This window comes from Chlamydomonas reinhardtii, chromosome 7, assembly GCF_000002595.2.
Source record: "Chlamydomonas reinhardtii strain CC-503 cw92 mt+ chromosome 7, whole genome shotgun sequence".
NCBI lineage: Eukaryota > Viridiplantae > Chlorophyta > Chlorophyceae > Chlamydomonadales > Chlamydomonadaceae > Chlamydomonas > Chlamydomonas reinhardtii.
Window position 1 is genome coordinate 6,220,763 of NC_057010.1, and position 19,716 is coordinate 6,240,478.

At 69.6% G+C, this 19,716-nt stretch overlaps 1 protein-coding gene across 1 annotated transcript; it reads right to left on the minus strand.

Moving 5' to 3' along the window:
- Window positions 1-14: 14 nt before the first annotated feature.
- Window positions 15-18,990, minus strand: CHLRE_07g356500v5 (uncharacterized protein). The gene is made up of 20 exons (XM_043064665.1): window positions 18,243-18,990; window positions 18,031-18,088; window positions 17,470-17,876; window positions 17,108-17,303; window positions 16,230-16,959; window positions 15,698-16,058; window positions 15,266-15,536; window positions 14,978-15,048; window positions 14,647-14,825; window positions 14,246-14,541; window positions 13,984-14,064; window positions 13,492-13,596; window positions 13,017-13,291; window positions 5,537-12,821; window positions 3,325-5,396; window positions 2,792-3,134; window positions 2,431-2,596; window positions 1,488-2,270; window positions 1,242-1,396; window positions 15-1,117 (listed from the first exon to the last, which is right to left on the minus strand). Exons 1-20 carry the CDS (start codon window positions 18,332-18,334, stop codon window positions 929-931), a joined length of 14,115 nt encoding a protein of 4,704 aa, XP_042923233.1. The 5' UTR covers window positions 18,335-18,990; the 3' UTR covers window positions 15-928.
- Between the last annotated feature and the right edge of the window lie 726 nt (window positions 18,991-19,716).

A 19,716-nucleotide genomic window follows, 5' to 3' on the forward strand; every position in this document is an offset into this window, starting at 1 on the left:
ATCAACCGCTGGCACCGGTATTGGTCTGTACGCCTGCTCTGCCACTTCGTGTCCGTACGGTGGCAACTGCGTCACGAGCAATGCGCTGCAGGATGTGGATAGTGGGGAGCAAGTGCCGCCTTACACAGACGCCTGCATACGCACATCTCTTCGGCCACCCTCGCAAAACTGGCCAGATATGAGAGATAGCCATGCCTCCAACCGTACAGGCAGCCAGGGGTGGGGCACCCCTGCTGGCACGCCGCAACCGCAAGTCCATTACGACACACCTTAATACATGATACGTATGAATGATTTTTAACTTTTAAGATACTGTGTACTGACTCACATGCCGCGGCGCCACTGTGGCCGAGGGTGGGCTGGAGTAATGAAATCACACGATGCAGTGTCCGCACACGTAACGGCTGCTTGTCCTGCCCACTTGGACTGACCACCTGATCCATCAAACTCAAAGTGCCATGCACACACTTATCGGCCGCGACACTCCCTTACATTCTGTGCGCACGCGCCATCTCCTTTCGGCCATCCGCCCAAAACTGGCTATGTAGACGCCACTCCAGCCTGGCAGGCAGCGTTAGGACAAGCCAACACCGTGGCAACAAACCCTCGCGTACACAGCCCACGCCTTGTCACAGCGGCATCCCTCATATGGATATACAGGCCCAACCAGTCGGAAGTAACGTCGCAATGCGGCATTCCAGCGCATGCATGTAACTCCCCAATATGCAGCATACCGTAATCCCCGGACAATCACGCGGCTCCTGGCCTTGCAGCGGGAATTTGCTATGTTGTTCATGCAGGCTTAAGCCCTGCTTTTATTCAACGGCAGTGCATCCAAGGTTGGCATCCAACATGTAAAACCTAACTATTACTGGGTTTGAGTGCAGAAGGGTTATGTGACAATCCTTGTCGACCTTGTTGCGCAGTGTTATTGCGTCTCCGCACCCGCCAGGCCGCTGTGCGTTGCAGGCTGCTCCGCGGCACTGCATGCCCGCAGCGCCCACAGCTCCAGCTGCTCCTTGACGCCCTTGAGCTGCATGGTGCCCAGGTTGGTGGCGGCCACGCCAGACCCCAGCGTGGGCCGGGCGGCGGACCAGGCGGCGTCGCTCACCAGCAGCTGCGGTCACCGCAGGGGGGAATGACATGACGATTAGAGTCGGGATACCGGTATTGCCTTTCCCTTCCATTCCCTTGCCCCCGCCCGCCTGCGACCCCCAACCCCAGCCCCCCTGGGCACTCACCGACGCCGCCTTCGCCTTCGCCGCGATGCGCGCTGCCCGGTTCATGGGTCTTCCCACGTAGTCCAGTCGGCCGCTGCGGGGCACCAGACGCACCATGGCTCGGCCGAAGTCCACGCCGATGCGAAGACGCAGACCGCGCTTCACAAGCCGCCCGCCTGTGCGAAGTAACAAATAGCAATCCGAGTGAGCGGCTGCCGACAGCACAATCAGTGGCGCGCCCACATAATGCCTGTCCCGTCGCCTCACCTTCCCACGCCTCCTCTGTGAGCTCGTGCTCCAGGAACCCGTCCGGCCACTCCGCCGTCAGCATGGCCTGCAGCATATCCAGGCCCCAGCCCACCGCCGCCTCCGCACACCCGAACACAAGCACCCAGTGCCCGCCGTCCGCGGACGAGGCCACCACGTAGCCGCCGTGGCGCCGGGCAGCCGCTGTGGCCGCGTCTCGCAGCATGGCCAGCGCCACCTGCACCACACAGGCCCGAGCAGCTGCCGGGCCAGCGGCGCTGCTGTGTACGCCGCCGCGTGCGGCCGCCAGCGATGACGCGCCGCCGGCCGAGGCACGGCCGTCCGCGCCGCCCTCGTAACCCTGCAGGGTGACGGCTGCCGGCGTGGCGATGTGCGGTGTCGTGCTGCGCATGAAGCGCTCCTGCAGCACCTTCTCCCAGGCCAGCAGCGTCTCCACGCCGTGCACGTTGCAGAACACGGGCGCCACCAGGCCGGCGGGCGCGGACAGGCAGCCGAGAGCTACCTCCTCGTGTGTGCGGACCGGTGACGGCAGCAGTGCCAGCCGCGCCACCATGGCTGGGCACACGGCAGCGTACAGCTCCCGCGCACAGCCCGCATCCGACAGGCCCAGCCGTGACATGGAGGCAGCGCGCGGTGCTGCGGCGATGATGGGCGAGGCCTGGAGGCAGCCAGAGTGCGTGCGGCTGAGGGACTGGCGCTGCGTCCGGCTGATGTTGCGGGCGCCGCTGACCACCGGGGAAGACTCCGCGTCGGCGAAGGCGTTGGCGATGGTGCTGTCGTGGCCTGCGGAAGGCGCCCAGACGAGCGTGTGAGAGCCACAAGCATACATGCTGTGAAGTGCCAGCTCAGAACCCGGGAGCTCACTGGCCCCGGGCCAGGCCTAGCGGCCGCCTCCCCTGCCTCAACCACTGGCTGCCGTACCCATGCACCCGCCCGCTCTCACCTGCGGCCGCCCCGCCGTGCGGCTCCTTGATGACGTGGTCGCCCACGTGCAGCACCATCACGCCCTCCCGCAGCCCCATGCCGCCGCCGCCGCCGTGCCGCTCGCGCCGCCGCAGCTGCTGCTGGTAGGCGCGGAAGGCGGCGCCGCTCAGCACCACCATGCCGCCCTGCGCGCGTGGGTGTACGGGCGTGCGCGTGTCACAGAGAGAGAGAGTGTGTGTGTGTATGTGTCTGAGGAGCATGCTGCCATCGCGCATGCACGCAGGTCCCCGTGCGGCAAATCCTGTCGCCCACTCCGCGTTGCGTCATCTGACCCTGTTGCCCTGCGCCCCCTTCCTGCCCTGCGCCCCTCACACACTTACGATGGCCGAGTCGCTGACCTCCTTGGCCACTGCCAGGAAGTCGCCCACGTACCGGGCCACCAGCGCCCCCTCCACCACCTCCATCACCACCTCCGCCTCGCCAGGGCCCGAGTGTAGCCCCACGCGCACACGCAGCCCCCGCAGCACCAGCTCAGGCTCCACGCCGCCGCCGCCGCAGGATGCCCCGGCGGCGCCAGCACCGCCCGCGTGCGAGGGCGTGCCGGCTGCCGTCCCTGGCGCCGCTGGGTGGCCGCTCCCCTCCCCAGCGGCCCCGACGCCTGCTCCCAGGCTGCGTCGTGGGCCGGCGGCCACATGCGCCAGCAGCACCTCGCCCGGGCTCAGCCTGCACGTACAATGGTCGCGAACGTGAGTGGCAGCATCGCGGGAGCCTCGTTGGCCTACCGGTACCGGTGCATACACCAGGAGCCCTAGCCCCATCAACGCAAAGCACATGGCAGTTTGCACCCATAAGCGAGCTAGTGTGTACGGTTTGACCCGTACGGCACACACGCGGCACCTGTCGTGCAGCCCACCTGTCGTACAGGAGCTGCAGCGCGGACGCCACGGTGGTCGCCACCGAGGAAAGCCAGCCGCTGGCGGCGCGCACGCCCATGCCCGCCGACAGCGCGCCGTCGGCGGCGTAGGTCGCCGCCGCAGCCGCCATGTGACTGGTGGCGGCGTTGAGGTCGCGCCACAGGAACCCGAACACGCCCTCCGCACCCGCGACTCCTCCCACGCCACCCATCAGGCCGCCCAAGTCCGCGAATGACGACCGCAGCCCACCCAGGCCCAGGCCGCCCGCCGACACGCCGGGCGGCAATCCGGCCAGCGCCCCCGTCACGCTGTTGCGCCGCAGCATGCCCGCCAGGTTGGAGGTGTGCACCTGCGGAAACAGCCCCTGCCGCGCGTTGGACTCGCGGCCGTCGCCGAGCATAAGCCCGCCGCCGCCGCCAACCAACCCGCCGCCATGGCTGTAGCCGGCATTGCTATAGCCTGCAAGGCTGTAGCCGGCCTGGCTGTACCCGCTGAGCATGGTATAGCCGCCTTGCAGCGCCGGCGAGGGTGGCTCGGTGGTCGTGGCGAGTGCCGCCGCGGCCGCGGCTGTCAGGTTGTTGGTCGTGGTGTCGAGGTTGCTGGTGGGGTGCCGCGACAGCCGGCTCCAGCCCGGGCCGCCGGGGTTGATGGACAGCGCGCTGAAGCCGAGGCGCGAGCCGGTGCCATGACCAGTGGTGCCGAGCAGCAGGCCTGCTGCGCCGCCTGCTGCACCTCCGCCTCCGTCGCCGTCTGCGCCGCTTCCCGCGGCTGTGGCCCCGCCCATGCCGCTGACACGCGGCATGCTGGACCGCGACAGCCCCCCAGACTGGGACAGCGTGTTGGTGTTTGCCCGTCCGGACCCCATAGCCAACAGCGCCGGGGGCGCCATGCCTGCGAGGCTGGTGCTGCGCCTGGTGCTGCTGGTAACACGCTCCCAGGCGCTGCTGGACCCGGCCACTGGCAGCATGACGACGCTGCCAAAGGCGCGGCCCGTGGGGGGCAGCAGCACCTGGGGATCCGCTTCGCCGTAAGCATCGGCATCGGCATCGGCATCGGCATCGGTATCCATTTTGGGGAAGCGGCGGCTATGCCCGACGGTGACGCCTCCCTGTGCAGCCAGCGCCACAGCCGCTGCCTCCTCTGCCACGTCGGGGCGCGGAGCAACCTGTCCGGCCTGTGCCCATTCCCGGCCCCGGTCATCGTGCTGCGCTGCCGCCGGCACTGTGTAGGGAGCCAGCCGCATCCACATGGGGGTGAGACACAGGCTGCCCGCCACCCTGCCCGACTCCGGCAAGTGCCCCGCCGCAGAGGCCCTTACAGCTGCCATGGCCGCCGCCTCAGCCCCTGTGGTCGAAGCGTAGGACGCGGCGCTTGGTGGCGGCGGCGCAGGCGCAGGCGCCAGGGCCACGGCCGCAGGCTCGGTGTCACGAGGAATGCGCCTGCCAAATGCAGCTGTAGCGGTTGCAGCTCGCACCCCAAGCGACACCGCGGCACCCATGTCGCCCGGCGGCCCGCCGTCCGCCAACAACCCTGTCTCGATGTCGGCAACGCCCAAGCTCCAGCCCGTCCCTGGGCCGCCATTCGCGTCGGCGTGTGCCGCCGCCGACGCATCCCCGGGCTGCTGCCCCCGCTTTGACTCCTTCGTGTGGCTGGAAAGGCTGCTTCGCGTGACGCTGCCAAGGGGCGACGAAGAGGGTAGCGTGTTGCCTTGCGGCGATGCGGGCGGCGTGGAGCCGCCGCCGCCCAGCACCCGCCGCAGCACCGCCGCAGCCGCCGCGGCCGTGCCACGGTGGCTGCCGCCGGAGGGGCGCTCCTCCGCCGTCGCCAGGCCGGTCGAGGTGGTGCGCTTGAAGGGGTCCGTGGCGCTGATGCCGTGCTGCTGAGGCGTCGGGTCTGCTGGCGTTTGCGGCGGCGCCTGGGCGTGCGTGGGCGTCAGCTGCTTGACGGCGGCGGTGACGGCGGCGCCCAGCCGCGACAGCAGCTGCCCGGCAGCGGCCACTGTGCCGCGGCGGGACTCGAGCGTCAGGGCACCGCCGCCGATGCCGCCGGAGCGGTTGCTGGGAGGCCCATCCTGTAGGAGGCAGATGGAAGTCATTTGTCGGTTAGCTTCTCGTGAACAACAGGTTATGGCGCAATGTTTGTGCCGCGTATGCCAGCACGGTCAACCCTGCCCGGCTTTTGCGGAAGTCAGTCACTCCGTGTGCCGCTCACCTCCTCGCCGCCGCCCATGGCCCAATGCCCGACCCCGTCCGTGGCCGAGCCGCCCGCCCTGCCCACCACCGCTCCACCCGGTGTGCCGCCGCCGGGCGTGCTGCCGCTGCTGCGCAGCATCGGGGCCGCCACCGCGCCCGCCGGCGAGCGCAGCGGCAGGCCGCCGGCACCGCCGCCGCTCCCGGGTGACCGCACTGCCGTCGGCGGCTCCTCCCCGTCCGGCAACGTCAGCGTGAGGTGGCGCTGCAGCTGGCCGCGCAACAGACCGAACCGGCCGCCCGCTGCCGCCGCAGCCGGGGCCGCAGCCGCTCCTGGCGCGATCGCATTATCACCGGAGCTGGCATTATTGTCGGCACCGGTGCTCGCAAGCGGAGAGGCTCCACCAACTGCCGCTGCCCCTGTGGTACCTCTGGCGGCCTGCCCCACGCCTAGCTTGTCGGTGATGGTGGTTGCGGCGCGCTTGAGGGCGCTGAGGCCGCTGCCGGCGCCCCCCGACAGCAGCCCTGACAGGCCGAAGGCGGGCAGCAGCGGCAGCGGCAGCGGCATGTGCAGGGGCTGGCCATCCAGCGTGGTGCGCCGAGCCGGCTGCTGCGGCTGCTGCCCTGGCGGCGGCGGCGGCGGCTGTCCTGGCGGCGGGTGGCGGCCGCCGCCCGCTCCTGTTATGACTGTGGATCGCGCACCCACACGCCCAGGCGGGCCTCCGTCCATGGTGCGCCGCGCAGCGCCGCCGCCGCGTGTGGATGTGGGCCCGAACACCGCATTGTGCGACCCACTGCCGTGCACGCCGGCCGCGTTGCGGCGGTGCCGCAGCCCCTGCACATGCAGCTGCAGCGTGGACAGCTTTGTGCTGCCGCCGCCCCTGCCGCCGAGCCCGCTGTGGTCTGCCTGCTCGACCCCGAAGCCGTCGCCGGCCTCGCTCCTCACCATCGCGTCCTCCTCCTCGTCGACCTCCGCCTCGTCCTCCTCCTCCTCGGCCATGTCGTCGGCGTCCACACACCACTCCACCACGTGGCGCCACTCCATGAGCGGACCCAGGGCGTCCTCCAGACCCTCCAGCCCCGCCAGCCCCGCCAGCCCGCTGTAGCGCGAGCTGCTGCTGGAAGCCGGGCCCCTGCTACTGCCGCTGGCGGCGCTGGCCTGCACCAGCGCCGCCGCGGCCGTGGCGGCCGTGGCTGTAGCCACGGCGGGTGGCGGGGTCAGGGCCGGCGGCAAGAAGCGGCGACCGTCTGTGATGTCCGCGGCTGCGGCCGCGGCTGCGGCCTTGCCCTCCAGTGATTGCGCCTCTGCCTTGGAAGCAATGTCGCGGCTGGCCCTTCCGCTCCGGCTGCCGGAGGTACCTGCTCCCTGCTCCTTGCCATGCGCCTGGCACTGCGGCTCATGCTGCTGCCGCAGCTGCCGGCGGCGCTCCACCTCCGCCAGCTGCTGCGTGGCCTGCTGCGCGGCGGAGGACAGGGAGCGCGGCAGAGCCTCGCGGCGTGCAGGCGGGCAGCTGGCGGCGTCGGACTGCCGGCGGCCGGACGGCGATGCCCTCAGCTGCGGCGTGGCGGCTGCGGCTGCGGTGGCGGCACGATGGCTGGCTGCCTGCTTCTTCGCCGCCTGGGGACTGGCCACAGCTGCCTCGTCTCGGGCTGGCGGTGGTGCAGGCACGTTCACCGCTGCCGCATCCGGTGCCACGGCTCCGGCAGCTGACGGCGGCAGCGGCTGCAGTGGCGCCGTGGGACCGCCACCCCCAGCCGCGGTAACGGCGCCAGCACCGCTGCCGCTGCTGCCGCGGCGCCCACGGCTGTTGCTGGCGCCCTCCACAGGCCCCGGTTCCAGGTCGCCCAGAAATCCCCCAGTCGAGTCCCGGCCGACGCGGGATTGCGGCTCGCCGTCGCGCCACCGCAGCAGGTCCGAGTCTATGCCCGGCGCTTCGTCCGCCTCCGTTCGCTCTGCCGCGGCTTCCGCTCGAGGCACCTCCGGCCCTTGGTGCCCATCTACTCCCATGGCCTTGCAGTCTCTGGCAGCGCGGGCGCTCGTGTTGATCTGCCGCGATAGCGGCTGCGGCTGCGGCTGCTGGGGCACCGGCGGGCTCATGTCCAAAGGGGCTAAGTTGCTGGAGGGGCGCGACGGCAGGAACTCAGCCCCGGAGGTGATGGGCGGCAGCGGCGGCAAGGCGCTCGCACGCGTCTGCCAGCGCCGGGAGCGCGAAGCCACCTGTGGCGCCGGTGCCTGTGCGCCCGCGCGTGGCACATAGCCTCCGCCATCATGCCCCGAGACCAGTCCCATCTGTGCCGCCGTGACGTCCCAGGGAGATGTCCCGCAGTCGCCGTTGTCGTCCATCTGCGGCGAATGCGCGGGCTGCGCTGTGGCACCGTTGGCGGCGTCACCAGCGCCGCCGCACAACGCCTCAAGGGAGTGCTGCGGCTGCGCGCCGGGATGAGGGGACCAGCTGCCGAGGGGTGGCGCGGAGCTCGGCACCGCCCCAGCCGCCTCCGCCAGTGAGGCGTTAATCAGGCTGCCCAGGCGCTTGACGCGCGGTGTGCGGTCGGAGGTCACGATCTCCCGGGGGCCGCTGCTGCCGCTGCCGCTCAGCGTGCCGCCCAGCTGGCAGTCATGCGCCGCTGCCGCCGCCTCTGCATCCCCGCCCTGCAGGTCCACCCCGTCGTCCGCGCCCGTGCCCTGAGGGGGCAGCTCGACCGGCTGTGGCTCCGGTAGGACGCCAGGGTCCGCCGCGCGCTGCGATGTGATGGGAGCTGGTGGCGGCAGGCCGGCGGCACGCTGGCGGCTGGGAGAGCCTGCTGGCGAGGCAGAGGCGGACTGCACCGCTGAATACGCCGCGCCCTTGGGCGAGACACGCAGCACAGCACGAGTCTGGCCGCCGGTGGCCGACTGTCTTGACGGTGGTGGGCTAGGGGCCGCATCGGCCGCGGCTGCTGTTGCTGCGGCTGCTGTTGCTGCGGCTGCTGCTGCCGCTGCGGCGGCCTGTGCCGCCAGTAGCTGGCGTGCCGACAGCGAGCTCTCCAGGCTGCTGCTGCTCCTCCGCAGCTGGGGCGGCATGCGCGCGCCCGAGTGCCGCTGCGGCACCTGCACCGCCTGGTCAGGCAGCGACATCCGCGCCGGCACGCTGCCGGCCGCATGTCCACCACTCCTGGCGTCCGCGCGCCCACCGGCCGAGGACAGCCGTGACCTCTGCAGCAGCTGCGGCTGTGGCTGCGGCTGCGGCTGCGGGGCGGCCGCGGTGGAGAGCCGCAGCGCGTTGACTAGCCCGGGAGGCGGCGGCGGCGGCAGGCCGGGCAGCGATGGCGAGCGCTCTCCGGGTACGGTAGGCGACGCTGGCGCGCTCGCTGCCGGGCCCAATGCCTGTACTTGGACCTCGACCGCGGCCGCGGCGGCCGCGGCGGCAGGTCCTGGCTTGTAGGGGGCCTTGACCGCCATCTCCCCCACATTTATTTCAGCCACGGCCGTCGCACTAGGCGCTGCCGTGTGCGGCGACTGCGCAGGAGCCTCCCCCACGGCCTCCTCTGCCGCACCCTTCCACACCGCCGCCGCCTCGTCAGCATCGAGGTCCGCACCCCCCGCCATCAGCCTGCTCCATGCCGGCACGGTCGTCAGGTGCGGCGTGTCGGCGCCATCCGCAGCCAGTGCGCCGCTGCCGCTGCCGCCGCCAGCGCCGCCGCCGTCCGACGAGGTACGTGCCTGCTGCCCCGCGCCGCCGCCATCCGCTGCGGCCGCCTGCTCGGCCTCGGCCTGCTCCACCAGGGCTCTCAGGTTGAGGCGCAGGCCACGGCCCAAGCTGAACTGCGAGTCAGCGTCCCCGTGAGCGGCCTCCTCTCCTGCAGGCCCGGCTGAGGCTATAGCTGCCACGACCGTGTCCTCGCTGCCGGGCGTCTGCATGTGCACTTGCAGCTGGCCCGGCGGCGGCGAATGCATGCTGGAGGCAGGGTACCGCGTGCTGTTGTTGGTGCTGGCGGTATTGCTGTTGCTGCCGCTGCCCTGGCGCCAGGGCTGCCGCCGCAGCGAAACCTCGAACGCGCCCTCGGACAGCGCTTGCTCGCTGCTGGCGCTCAGCTCCGCAGTCACCTCGCCGGGGCTGGCATACCCAATCCTCGCCATGGACCCCTCGACCTCGGACCTGGCCTCTTCCACAAGTACTCCGTGTATCGGTGATGGACAGGCCGCTGCAGGGGCCGCGCCTGTGTTGCCGCCACCGGGCGCCCTTGCGACAGCTCCTGCTGCTCCTGTCCCAGCTGCACCCGCAGCAATAGCGCTGGGGGCTGGAGCGCTGGCCATGGCCGCGGGGCTCACCAGCCGCTCGTTGCGCGGCTCCGCCCCACCGCCGCCGTCCCCGGCCTCGCCCTCGTTGCCCTCCAGCACACTGCCGAGGTCGCCGGACAGCAGCCGCGTCGCGGACGGCCCCAGCAGCACCAGCGCACTGCTGCTGCTGTGGGAGTGGTCGGCGGCCGCGGTAGCTGCTGCCACAAGGCCGTTGCCAGCAGCGGCTGGCCCCATGACCAGACCCCAGCTGGGCGTCACGCGGGCGGAGGAGCCTGCGCTGCTGCACATCAGCAGCTGACTGGTGCTGTTGCAGCCGCCGTCGGCGCCACCAGGGCTCAGTCCCGCCGCGCTGCTCACACCTATGTAGCAGCCGATGCTGCCAGGGCTATCGCGCTCCGAGGACACCAGGCCCACCGAGCCGTCGGCGCCGCTGCGCACGCTGCGGTGCTGCTGCTGTAGCTTCTGCTGGTGGTGCAGCAGTGCGCTGCTACTGCCGCCGCCGCCGCGGTGGCGCGGGTCGTGCCAGGGTGGCAGTAGCAGCCCACTGGCACCCGGCGCCGCCTGGGCCGAGTACTCTACCGCACCCGGCGAGGACGGAGTGTTAAGGGAGCTGACCTGGCCGCTGCTGCCACCGCCGCCGTCCGGTCCGCTGACGGCCTGTAGAGGCGGCTCCAGACTGCCGCCACGGCCCATGCTTGAAACGGGGTTGCCCGCTCGTTCCAGGCTGTTGAGGCCGAAGCCGGGCGCGCTGGTCGGCGCCTGCAGCGCGTGCAGCGGCCGCGGCCGTGGCGGCACGCCGGCTGGCGCGCCTGCATACGGCGCTCGGTGGACGTACTGCGGGCCGAACGATCCGAGTGATGAGCTTCCACCCATTCCCGCCGCCCCGCCTGACGCCGCTCCGGGGGCGCCGCCACCAAAGGTGCCCAGGCTGCCGCTGTGGAGCATGCCGCCGTGAGCCCACCTGCTGCCACTCACGCCGCCGGCGCCACCGCTCACCATGATGCCGCCACCCCACGCGCCGCTGCTGCCAGTGCGAAGCAGCGATCCCGAAGGAGGCAGCTGCTGCCCGGCGGATCCTACGCCGGCGCCGGCCCCTGCGCCACCGGGCCGGGGCGTGTCCAGGGTGCTCGTGCGCGACAGGGGGGTCCGCACGTAGCCCACCGGGTTGGGGTTGGCCAGGTGGGTCCGGGCGCCCGGGCCGCCGGGTGCAAGTATCCCCGCCGCGGCGGCGGCGTGGGACAGGCTCGGCAGCAGCATCTGCGGCGGCAGCGGCATGGAGTAGCTGCTGCCGCCGGTGCCGCCGCCACCGCTGCCCATACTGCCCGCGCCCGCACCTTGTACCGTGGTGCCCCCGGCCCCCTGCGAGGGCCCCTGGCGCTGCTGCCGCGCCAGCAGCCCCGGGGCTGCGGCGCCGGCTTCCGCCGCGCTTCCGCCCGCGCTCACCGGATACTGCTGTTGCAGCTGCTGCTTTTGCTGCTGGGCGGGTGCGGCAGCCGCCTCGCTGCCCAGCGAGCGGCTGCTGCTGGGACTGCCGATGCTGCGTGCTGAAGCCCCTGCTGCGAGCAGCACCGGCGACATGACGCGTTGCACCACCTGCCGCCAGCTGCCGCTGCCGCGCCTGTCGCCCACCAGAGCGCCCTTGCGCCCCACCCAGGACTTGCCGGCTGCCGTGCCCGGGAGGGCTGCAGGCGCGTTAGCGCCAGCGCCGGCCCCGGCCCCTGCTGCGTCGGCGGCACCACCCTCCTCCTCGCACGCCTCCATCACCACGGACGGCCTGCCTGCCCCGCGCACCGCCATGCTGCAGGCACCGCGGCGCGCCGGCAGCGCCGCGTCCTCACACGCCGCCGCGCACGTCTCACCCGGCTGCCCGGCCTCCAGCTCGCCCTCACGCCCCTCAAACAGGTCATTGTGGATGACCACCTCGCTGGCGCCGCTGCCGTCGCCATCGTAATGCCCGAATGACACCGAGCGCCCGAACGGCACCAGCGGCCCCGGCCGTGCAGGGGCCAGGGCGTTGGTGGTGAGGAGGTGGGAGGCAGAGGCGGCGCCGCCGGGCGGAAAGGCTGGGGCTGCGATGGCCGAGTGTGCGCTTGCGCCGGACCCCGGCCAGCCAGCTCGGGCAGGCGAGGACACTGCGCCGTGTGGGCGATAGCTGCGTACAGCGACGGAGGCTGCCGGGGAATCCAGTGCCACCGGGCCGGCCCTGGTGCCGCCGCCGTTGTTGCCATCACCAGTACCTGCAGCTGCTGCCGCCTGCGCGTCAGCTGCCGCCAGCAATCCCCGCCAGCCGTGCGCGAGGTTTGGGAGGGCTTGGGTGCTGGCGCTGCGGTGTCGGCCGGCCTGTTCCAGGCCGAGCCCTAAGCCCGCCTCCGAGAGCAGGCGCGCGCTCCCATGGGCCGGTGAGCCGTTGCGGCGCGACTGCCACTCCAGACCGCCGGCAGCTTCGTGCAGCGAAGAGGCTCCAACATCGAACGAGCGCCTTGCAGTGTGCGCTCGTGACCACACCCTCCCCATCTGCCCAGCCCCGCCACCAGCTCCGGCATTGCCCCACGCCCCGCCTGACGCGCTGATGCCGCCGCCGCCGCCGTCGGGCCAGCCGCCACCACCTAGCACAACCGCCGCCCCGCCAGCAGCGCCAGCGGCCGCGCCGGTGTGCGTGGCCAGCCGCGGCGAACCGAGCCCGTGCGCGGCCTGGGTGGGCCAGTAATCGCTGTAGCTGTTCCGCTGCTGCCGCGCCAGCCGTGACGACCCAAACGGGCCAGGCAGCGGCGGCCGGCCCGCCGCGAGCGCGGCGGCAGCCTCAGCCGCCGCAGGCGGCGCCGCCGCGCCTGCGGCGGTGCTTGAGTGGCCACTGCCGCCGGCGCCGCTGCCGTCCAGCAGCAGCATGCTGGCCACGGGGGAAAAGAACGCGGAGCCGCCAGCGCGCGGGGAGCCGCCGAAGCCCAGGCCCAGGCCCGTCCCGGGCGCGGAGCTGGGCACCAGGTAGGAGTGCGAGCGCGAGGCGGCGCCAGTGAGAAGCTGGCGCAGCCTGGTAGACGCAGGGGCGGGATGGGGTAGCGGTCAATGAAAGGCTGGAGTGAGCCACGAGTACTATGATAAGGGAGGGATGCGCTGGGTCGGGATGCGTGGAGAGCGTGGGACCTTGGGGCGAGGAGATAGCGGGAACGAGACAGGCAGGAGCGAGTGCACCGGCCTTAGACACGTCAGAGAGGCAAAGTCCCACCTTTTGCTGCCGGCAGTCAGGCGAGCCGCAAAGGGGTTCTCATAACCCGAGGCCGACGGCGCCCTGCTGTGTCCTCTGCCGCCTCCACCGCCCGTATGCAGCCCGGCCGTCACCGAGGGGGACCCGGGCGCCGGCGTGCCTGTCGGCGCCAGCAGCGGCGCCAGGTGCAGATGCGGCGGCGGCTGCAGGAGGTGCGTGTTGCGGCGCGCCCACACCTCGCAGCCGTCGGGCTGCTCCAGCAGCTCAGCCGGCCAGTCCGCCTCCAGCAGGGCCATCTGTAGGCGAGCGGCGCGGCGCACACAGCCCACATCTATTCCATGTGAGGATGCCGTGATGCGACGTTGCATGATGCTATGAGGTAATGTGGCGCTGCTGACAGCGACTGCTGCTGCTCTGTGTGTGGGCATGCGTGCAGGCTTCGCACAGGCGCACAAGGTCGAACGCGGCCGGAAAGCGGCCGGACCTTAAAGCCCACCTGGACGTAGAGCGCGAAGCCGACACCGTCGTCGGGCCCGTGGAAGGCCACCGCGAAGGAGTCGCCCTCCGTGAACACCTCGTAGCCGCAGTAGAGCTCGATGGCCTGAGGGTGGAGGGCAGAGGTGGCGGTTGGAATGGCATGAGCGGAAGTGAACCAGAGGTGTAGTGGTGGTGTCGGCATATATGTGTGTTTACGTGGTTTGAAGTGCCGTTTGCAAGTCCAGGCCCGCAGGCAGCACACCGGCAAGCAAGCAACCGGCTGCATCCCCACCGAGCCCGGGCGGCGGCATTTATCGCCAGCGCCGCTCGCCCTGCTTCTTCGCGACGCCTCGACCCCCTGCCATAAGTATTATCGCTTGCAACCGTTGCCTCTGCCTGCGCTCCGGTAGTTTGGCTGGGTTTGGTTTTGTTTGGGCTGGGTATTCACAAACCCCGCCCCCGCGCACACCCCGTTCCAGGGCAGCCCGACACGGCGCAGCCCGGTGCTCACCTCGCGCATGATGCGGTGGTGGGTGGCCAGGCACTCGTCCATCAGCTCCGCGCTCAGCACCTCCCACAGCAGCGTGGAGTTCTGCAGCAGCGGCAAGGCGGCAGCAGCAGCACACGCGGCTTTCGGAAACAACGAGTGGTTGGTGCGGATCTCAAACCTCAATTCCCCTGGCCATTCGTGTGGCTGTGGTGCAGCCGCTGCTTGGGTGGCAGGGAGTGCGGCCGTCAAACACACATGTAATATGCGAAGCGCGCTGCCGCACCTGCACATCCGTGACAGCCAGCGTGGTGGCCGGACCGGGCCCCGGCGGCTGCAGCCCCTTGCCCTGCTGCAGCTCCGCCGCCTGCCGCCGCCGCCAGTCGCGCCGCCGCCACAGCAGCAGCGCCGTCACGGCCGCACATACGACCACCGCTCCGCCCACCGCGCCTAGCGACGCCGCCAGCGGCACCACCATTGCCCTGTCCGAGCTGCTGCTGCCGCTGTCCCCGGCGCGGCTGCGTGGCGTGAAGCCGGTGGCTTGCCAGTACAGCCGCAGCAGGATGGCGGGGTAGGGGAAGGCTGCAGGGAGGGAGGGAGACGCGAGGGCTCAAACCGTGGCAGCAGGATGTCAGGCTGCACCCTGCACGGGGCCCCGACCATGCACCGCGCGCTGGCAGGCCTCACCATTCGTCACGTTTGCAAAGGCCTCCACCACCACCTCCAGCAGCACGTCTGTGCCGCCGCTGCCGCTGCCGGCCGCCTGAGCCAGCGCCCTGCTGCTCCCTGACGCGGTTGCTGCCGGCACGGCGGCCGCGGCAGACGACTGCGCCAGCCACGCCGCTGCGAGGTCGTCCAGGGCCAGCCTGCGGTGGCAAAGCGCGGCCGACGATTGGCGACGAACGTACAAAACATCAAAACATGAATCGAAATGAGGACGTACGCCCAGTGGCTCTGCACCAGCGGCACTGCACGCACCCCGCCCGCCAACCCCTCCACTCCAGCGCCCCGTTCTTACCTGTACTGTGAGCTGAACGGCAGCTGCACGTCCACCGCAGCATTCGGATGCCGCAAGCAGGCGTCCACAGCCTGCACAGGTGAAACGCGCACACCACAGGTGCCAGGGAGCGTCTGTCAGCCACGGCCCGGCCACACGACCCCACCTGCCGGCTTGCGGCGCGGCCCCTTATCACATAACGGATATGTGGCAACACGAGACACAAACAGTTGCAAAACACCCCCTGACCTGTCCTTCCCCGCCCCCGCAAACTGCAGGGCCCCTTCCTCTAGCCCCCATCGCCCTCACCCTCAGGGCCGCCGCCACGTCCTCCGCCTCCAGGTCCAGCGCCACCAGCTGCGAGCCGCCCGCCGGCCCCGGCGCCAGGCCACTGGGCCCCGCAGCCACCACCGCGTCCGCCTCCAGCGATATCGTCAACGCCGCCAGGCCCGTGCCGCCACTGGCACCACCGCTATTGGCGGTACCGCTGCCACTGCTGCTGGTGCTGTTGTTACCGCTGGGGCGACGGAGCGGCTGCAGCAAAGATGCGTACTTGAGTCCCAGCTGGTACGCCACGAGCCTGCAAGTGCAAGTATATACACGGCACGCAAGCAGTTGGCATTTACCTGCAACGATGCTCCGCCCACTTCACGCCACTGCCCGCTGCCCGCCCGCCCGCCCGCCCGCCCGCCCCTGGCCACAACCCGCAGACTCGAGTCTGTAGTCCAGTCCTGTACGCACCCGGCGTAGTCGTCCAGCCGTATGAGGTCGTCCGCCGCCTGCCATGCCGCTAGCACCCATACGTTACTGGCCTCGCCCAGTAGCGGCGCGCGGTTGACCAGAGGCGGCGGCTGGGCCGGCTGGGGCTGGGGCTGGGGCGGCCCCGGCGAGGCGCTGCCGCTGGGCGGTGCCGTCAGGGCCGTCACCAGCTGCAGTGCTGCGTCGGGCATGGCTGCCGCGTGCGGGCACAGGCTGGCGTTGCAGGGAAGAAGCGCCGATGAGGACGCCGCAGCACCCCCTGCTTGCTTTGACGATGCTGTGTCCGCGGGCACAACATAGGCGCTGCCTGGTAGCGGTGCCACACCCAGCTGCCCAGACATGCCTGAACCAGAGCAGGGCATAGCCAATGCGCGTCATTGTATGTAGTTAAATGCTTCATTTTCTACGTGAGTCACAGCCCTTCCCTGTAATCCACATCGTCACGCGCAGTCAGGCACCGTGCGCGTTTCCGTCCCGGTTAGCCCTCGCATGACACCGGAGGGCGTCTACCCACCTTGCGTGTGTGCGCGCGTCAGCCGCAGCACCGCCGTGGCCCAGTCGATGGTGAACAGGCAGCGACCCGCGGCAAAGAGCGGGTTCACAGCCCCGCACGCCGGTGCGCTCCCGTCCGTGGGCAGCTCGCCGCCACCACCCCGCAACAGCTCCTCAGTCGACACGCTCACATTGCTGAGTGACACCGCCGCACCGCCCGGCGTAAATGGCGCTGCGTTGCTGGCTGCCAGGGCCGCGTACGTCTGCAGCGCGGCCTGCATGGCGGGGCCGCCCACCGCGGGGCTCAGGTCGGTGGCGTTGAACCAAATGCCCTGCTGCGTGCCGTGCGTCTGCGCCAGGGACGCATACACAGCCGCCAGCAGCGCCCAGCCCTTGCAGCCCGGCTGCAGATCGGCGCAAAGCACGTGGTCGGCTTTATCGTCCCCGTCGAGGTCCGAGTTCCGCAGCGCGCTCAGCAGCTGCACCAGCAGGTCCCAGGTGGGGGGAAGCAGCTGCTCGGCAGCCGTGGCGTCAGGACCATTGCTGCCAGTGCTGTTACTGCCCACGCCCCCAGTCGCCACCAGCCGCTGCCACCAGTCGCGGCGGTAGAGCAGCAGCAGCGGCGCCGCCGCAGGGCCATCAGCGCTGCCTAGCCGCGGCGTGAGCAGCTCGGCCGGCAGCTCGGCCCCCGCGGCGGCGGAGGCGTTGAGCTGCTGCAGCCAGCTGGTGTTGCCGGCCGCGTGAGAGCGGAGCTGCGGGGAGGAGCACGGGGTAACAACGCTACTGTCAGGCAACAGCAGCACAACAACATTGCCATTTAACGCATATTGCGACCAGCTAGGCAGCACCTCACGGCAGCACCTCCCTAGCCATGGAGAGCCCCGCGCCACCCGCACGCACCAGTGGCCGAACGGCGTACTCCGCCGTGCCCAGCACCCGCGAGCTCCAGCCCCATCCCGCCGGCACTGTCGCTGCAGTGCCACCACCACTACCAGTGCCAGCCGCCCCCACCGCCTCAGCAGCGCTGCGGCGGGCAGAAGCGCCTGCCGCCGGAGCTTGCTCCTGCCGTCCAGCCGCGTGTGTGCTGCTCTCGAGCCTGCGCACATACGACACAGGACAGTCAAGCTTTGGAACCATTGGGAAGTCATCTGGTCATCATCGGCCAGCTGTAAATATCCTCAAACGGCTTGGGATAGAGTACACTCCTGGATCTGTGCCTCACAAGGGAAACGCCTGCGAGGCGTGCTTCGCCTAGCGCTTACCCTATAGCCTGCCTCCTGGCCGCCGCCGCAGGCAGTGGTGTTTGCGCCGTGGGCGCCAAAGCGGCGTCCAGGGCCCAGCTGTCGTCCAAGGCCGCGCCAGCCCACGTGCTGGCACCCGCGGCCCCGCTGCCCTGCTGGCTGCCGTCCACGTTTGTCCCGCCTGCCGCCGCCGCCGCCGCCGCTGCCCAGCCCACGTCCTGCAGCAGCTCAGCCAGCTCCTCCTGTAGGCCGCTGCTGCTGCCGCCGCCGCTGCTCCCCGGCCCCTTGCCGGCCCGCGCGTGCACGTCCACCACCGCCAGCCGCTCATCTGGGTTGGGCTGCAGAGCGCGGGCGCTGTGCTCGCGGGCGAGCGTGGCCAGCAGCGGCAGGCTGGGGCGCAGGCCGGCGCGTACCAGGATGTGCGGAGCCTGCGCACGTGCGCTCGGGCGGTCAGCAACGGCCTTTCACCGGTACCTACCTACCCCCCAGAGGAAAGGCTTACGACCCCGCCCTTCGCGGCTCTGACACCACGGAGCTTCTGGCCGCGAGTGTCCAGAGGTCAGGTTAGTCCGCCGTCCCTACCGTTGACGAGTTGGTCAGGCCCACGCATCCACAGATGCCGACAGCAGCAGACGCGTTCCTGTATTCCAGCAGACAACGTCGACGGGTGTTCGAGACCAGGACGGGAAAGGTCGCTTGTGCATGGTTTATGTTTTTGCAGCTCCAGCTATACACAGCTCTAGTTCTAGTTGAGGAACGCTTTCATTTTGGAACCTTGTCACAGTTAAACTTACCCGCATTGAGCTTCACCAGCAACAACGAGCGCGTTAAGGCTCAGCAAAACGGCAAGAAGAGCGTGTCGCCATGCAGTAGCGTTACTTCTCATCGTCAGCCGTCTCAGGCGACACGCAGAGGCCGAGGCGCCGTTAGGCTTGGTCGCTGCCGGGTTGGCCGCTTCATACTTGCGGAGCAGCCAGAGTGCAGTCAGGAATCAATTTCAAAAGAACATGCACACTTGAGCCCTTTGAAAGCCCAAGCCATGCTCGGTCACCTCAAGCAAACTTTGTCACGAGTTGGAACAACGCTCAGAGTACGTGTCACGAAAGAGCATTGAAGCTACACATGGTATAACAACACACGGAGTAACATGAGATAAAGCCCTAAGAAGTTTCTCACACTGGCGTAATGCATCCCCCCCCCTCCCTGCCCCACACGGGTATGACGACGGTCTGGAGAGGGGCAAAAACGTGTCCACACGTGTATCTCCGCGCTCTCGTAGATTTAGCCTCCCTATTTCTGGAATTAACTTATATGACATATAAGGATGCTAAAGTTCGGCTCCCGTCGCATTTTGCGAGGGTGGCTGTCGGCACATTTCGCGGGGCATGCTTTCGCCAGAGTCGCACTCTTAAGCCCTGGAGCAATTCATTAGTCCCTTTGTATGTATATTAGACGACGGCAACCAAAAATGACACCAAAGCGTGGTCCTTGCACAGCTCTGAGAAGCATGTTGACTGCGACATCACCGAACAGGTCGGAAACAAAATATTTGAGGTCTCTATAGTATGAATATAATGCTTATAGAACGCCGGTAGCTGATTCGGAGGTCGGCCCCACGACCGTGTCCGACCGTGCCAAGCAGGCGGAACGCACCCCCCGGACGGCAGCTGCAACACCAACATGCTAGCGATGTGGATCAGACAGAAACACGTCAGCCGTGGGTAGCCACGACCCGCTGCCAAAAGTTGGGGTCTGATCCGCATCGCCAACCCTGTCAAAAACGACGTGCCGTTTGACCCCATTTCCAGACCGGCGTCATACCCGTGTGTCCCTGCCCCTCCCAGTCCCTCCCCGACCAGGTGCGACAGTCCCCCCCCCCCTACCTCCCACTTCCCTCGTGCCCGACTGCCCGTCTCCCTGGCCTCTCCACAGGCCCAAATTTGGACATGCCTGTCGTGCAGTCGTCGTGGCAGCACACCGCGATGCAGCCATTCCCAGCTATCATGTCTACTCACTGGTCACACCACTGGTTGTCTCCCCTGGGTCTGCGATGGGACAGTGTTTAGGCAGGTTGGTGGGGCTCGTCGTTCAGCTGACGGCTTGACGCCCAGACCCCAGCAAATGGCAAACAATCTGGCAACGGCAGGGCAGGAGTGCGCGGCTGGCCGAACGCCGGAGTTAGTCTCCCCTGGGTTGTCTGTTCTCCGTTGGTACAAGCAGCGCCGGGCAATCTCCTCAACCCGGTCGAATGGGCTGGTAAGACCCCGC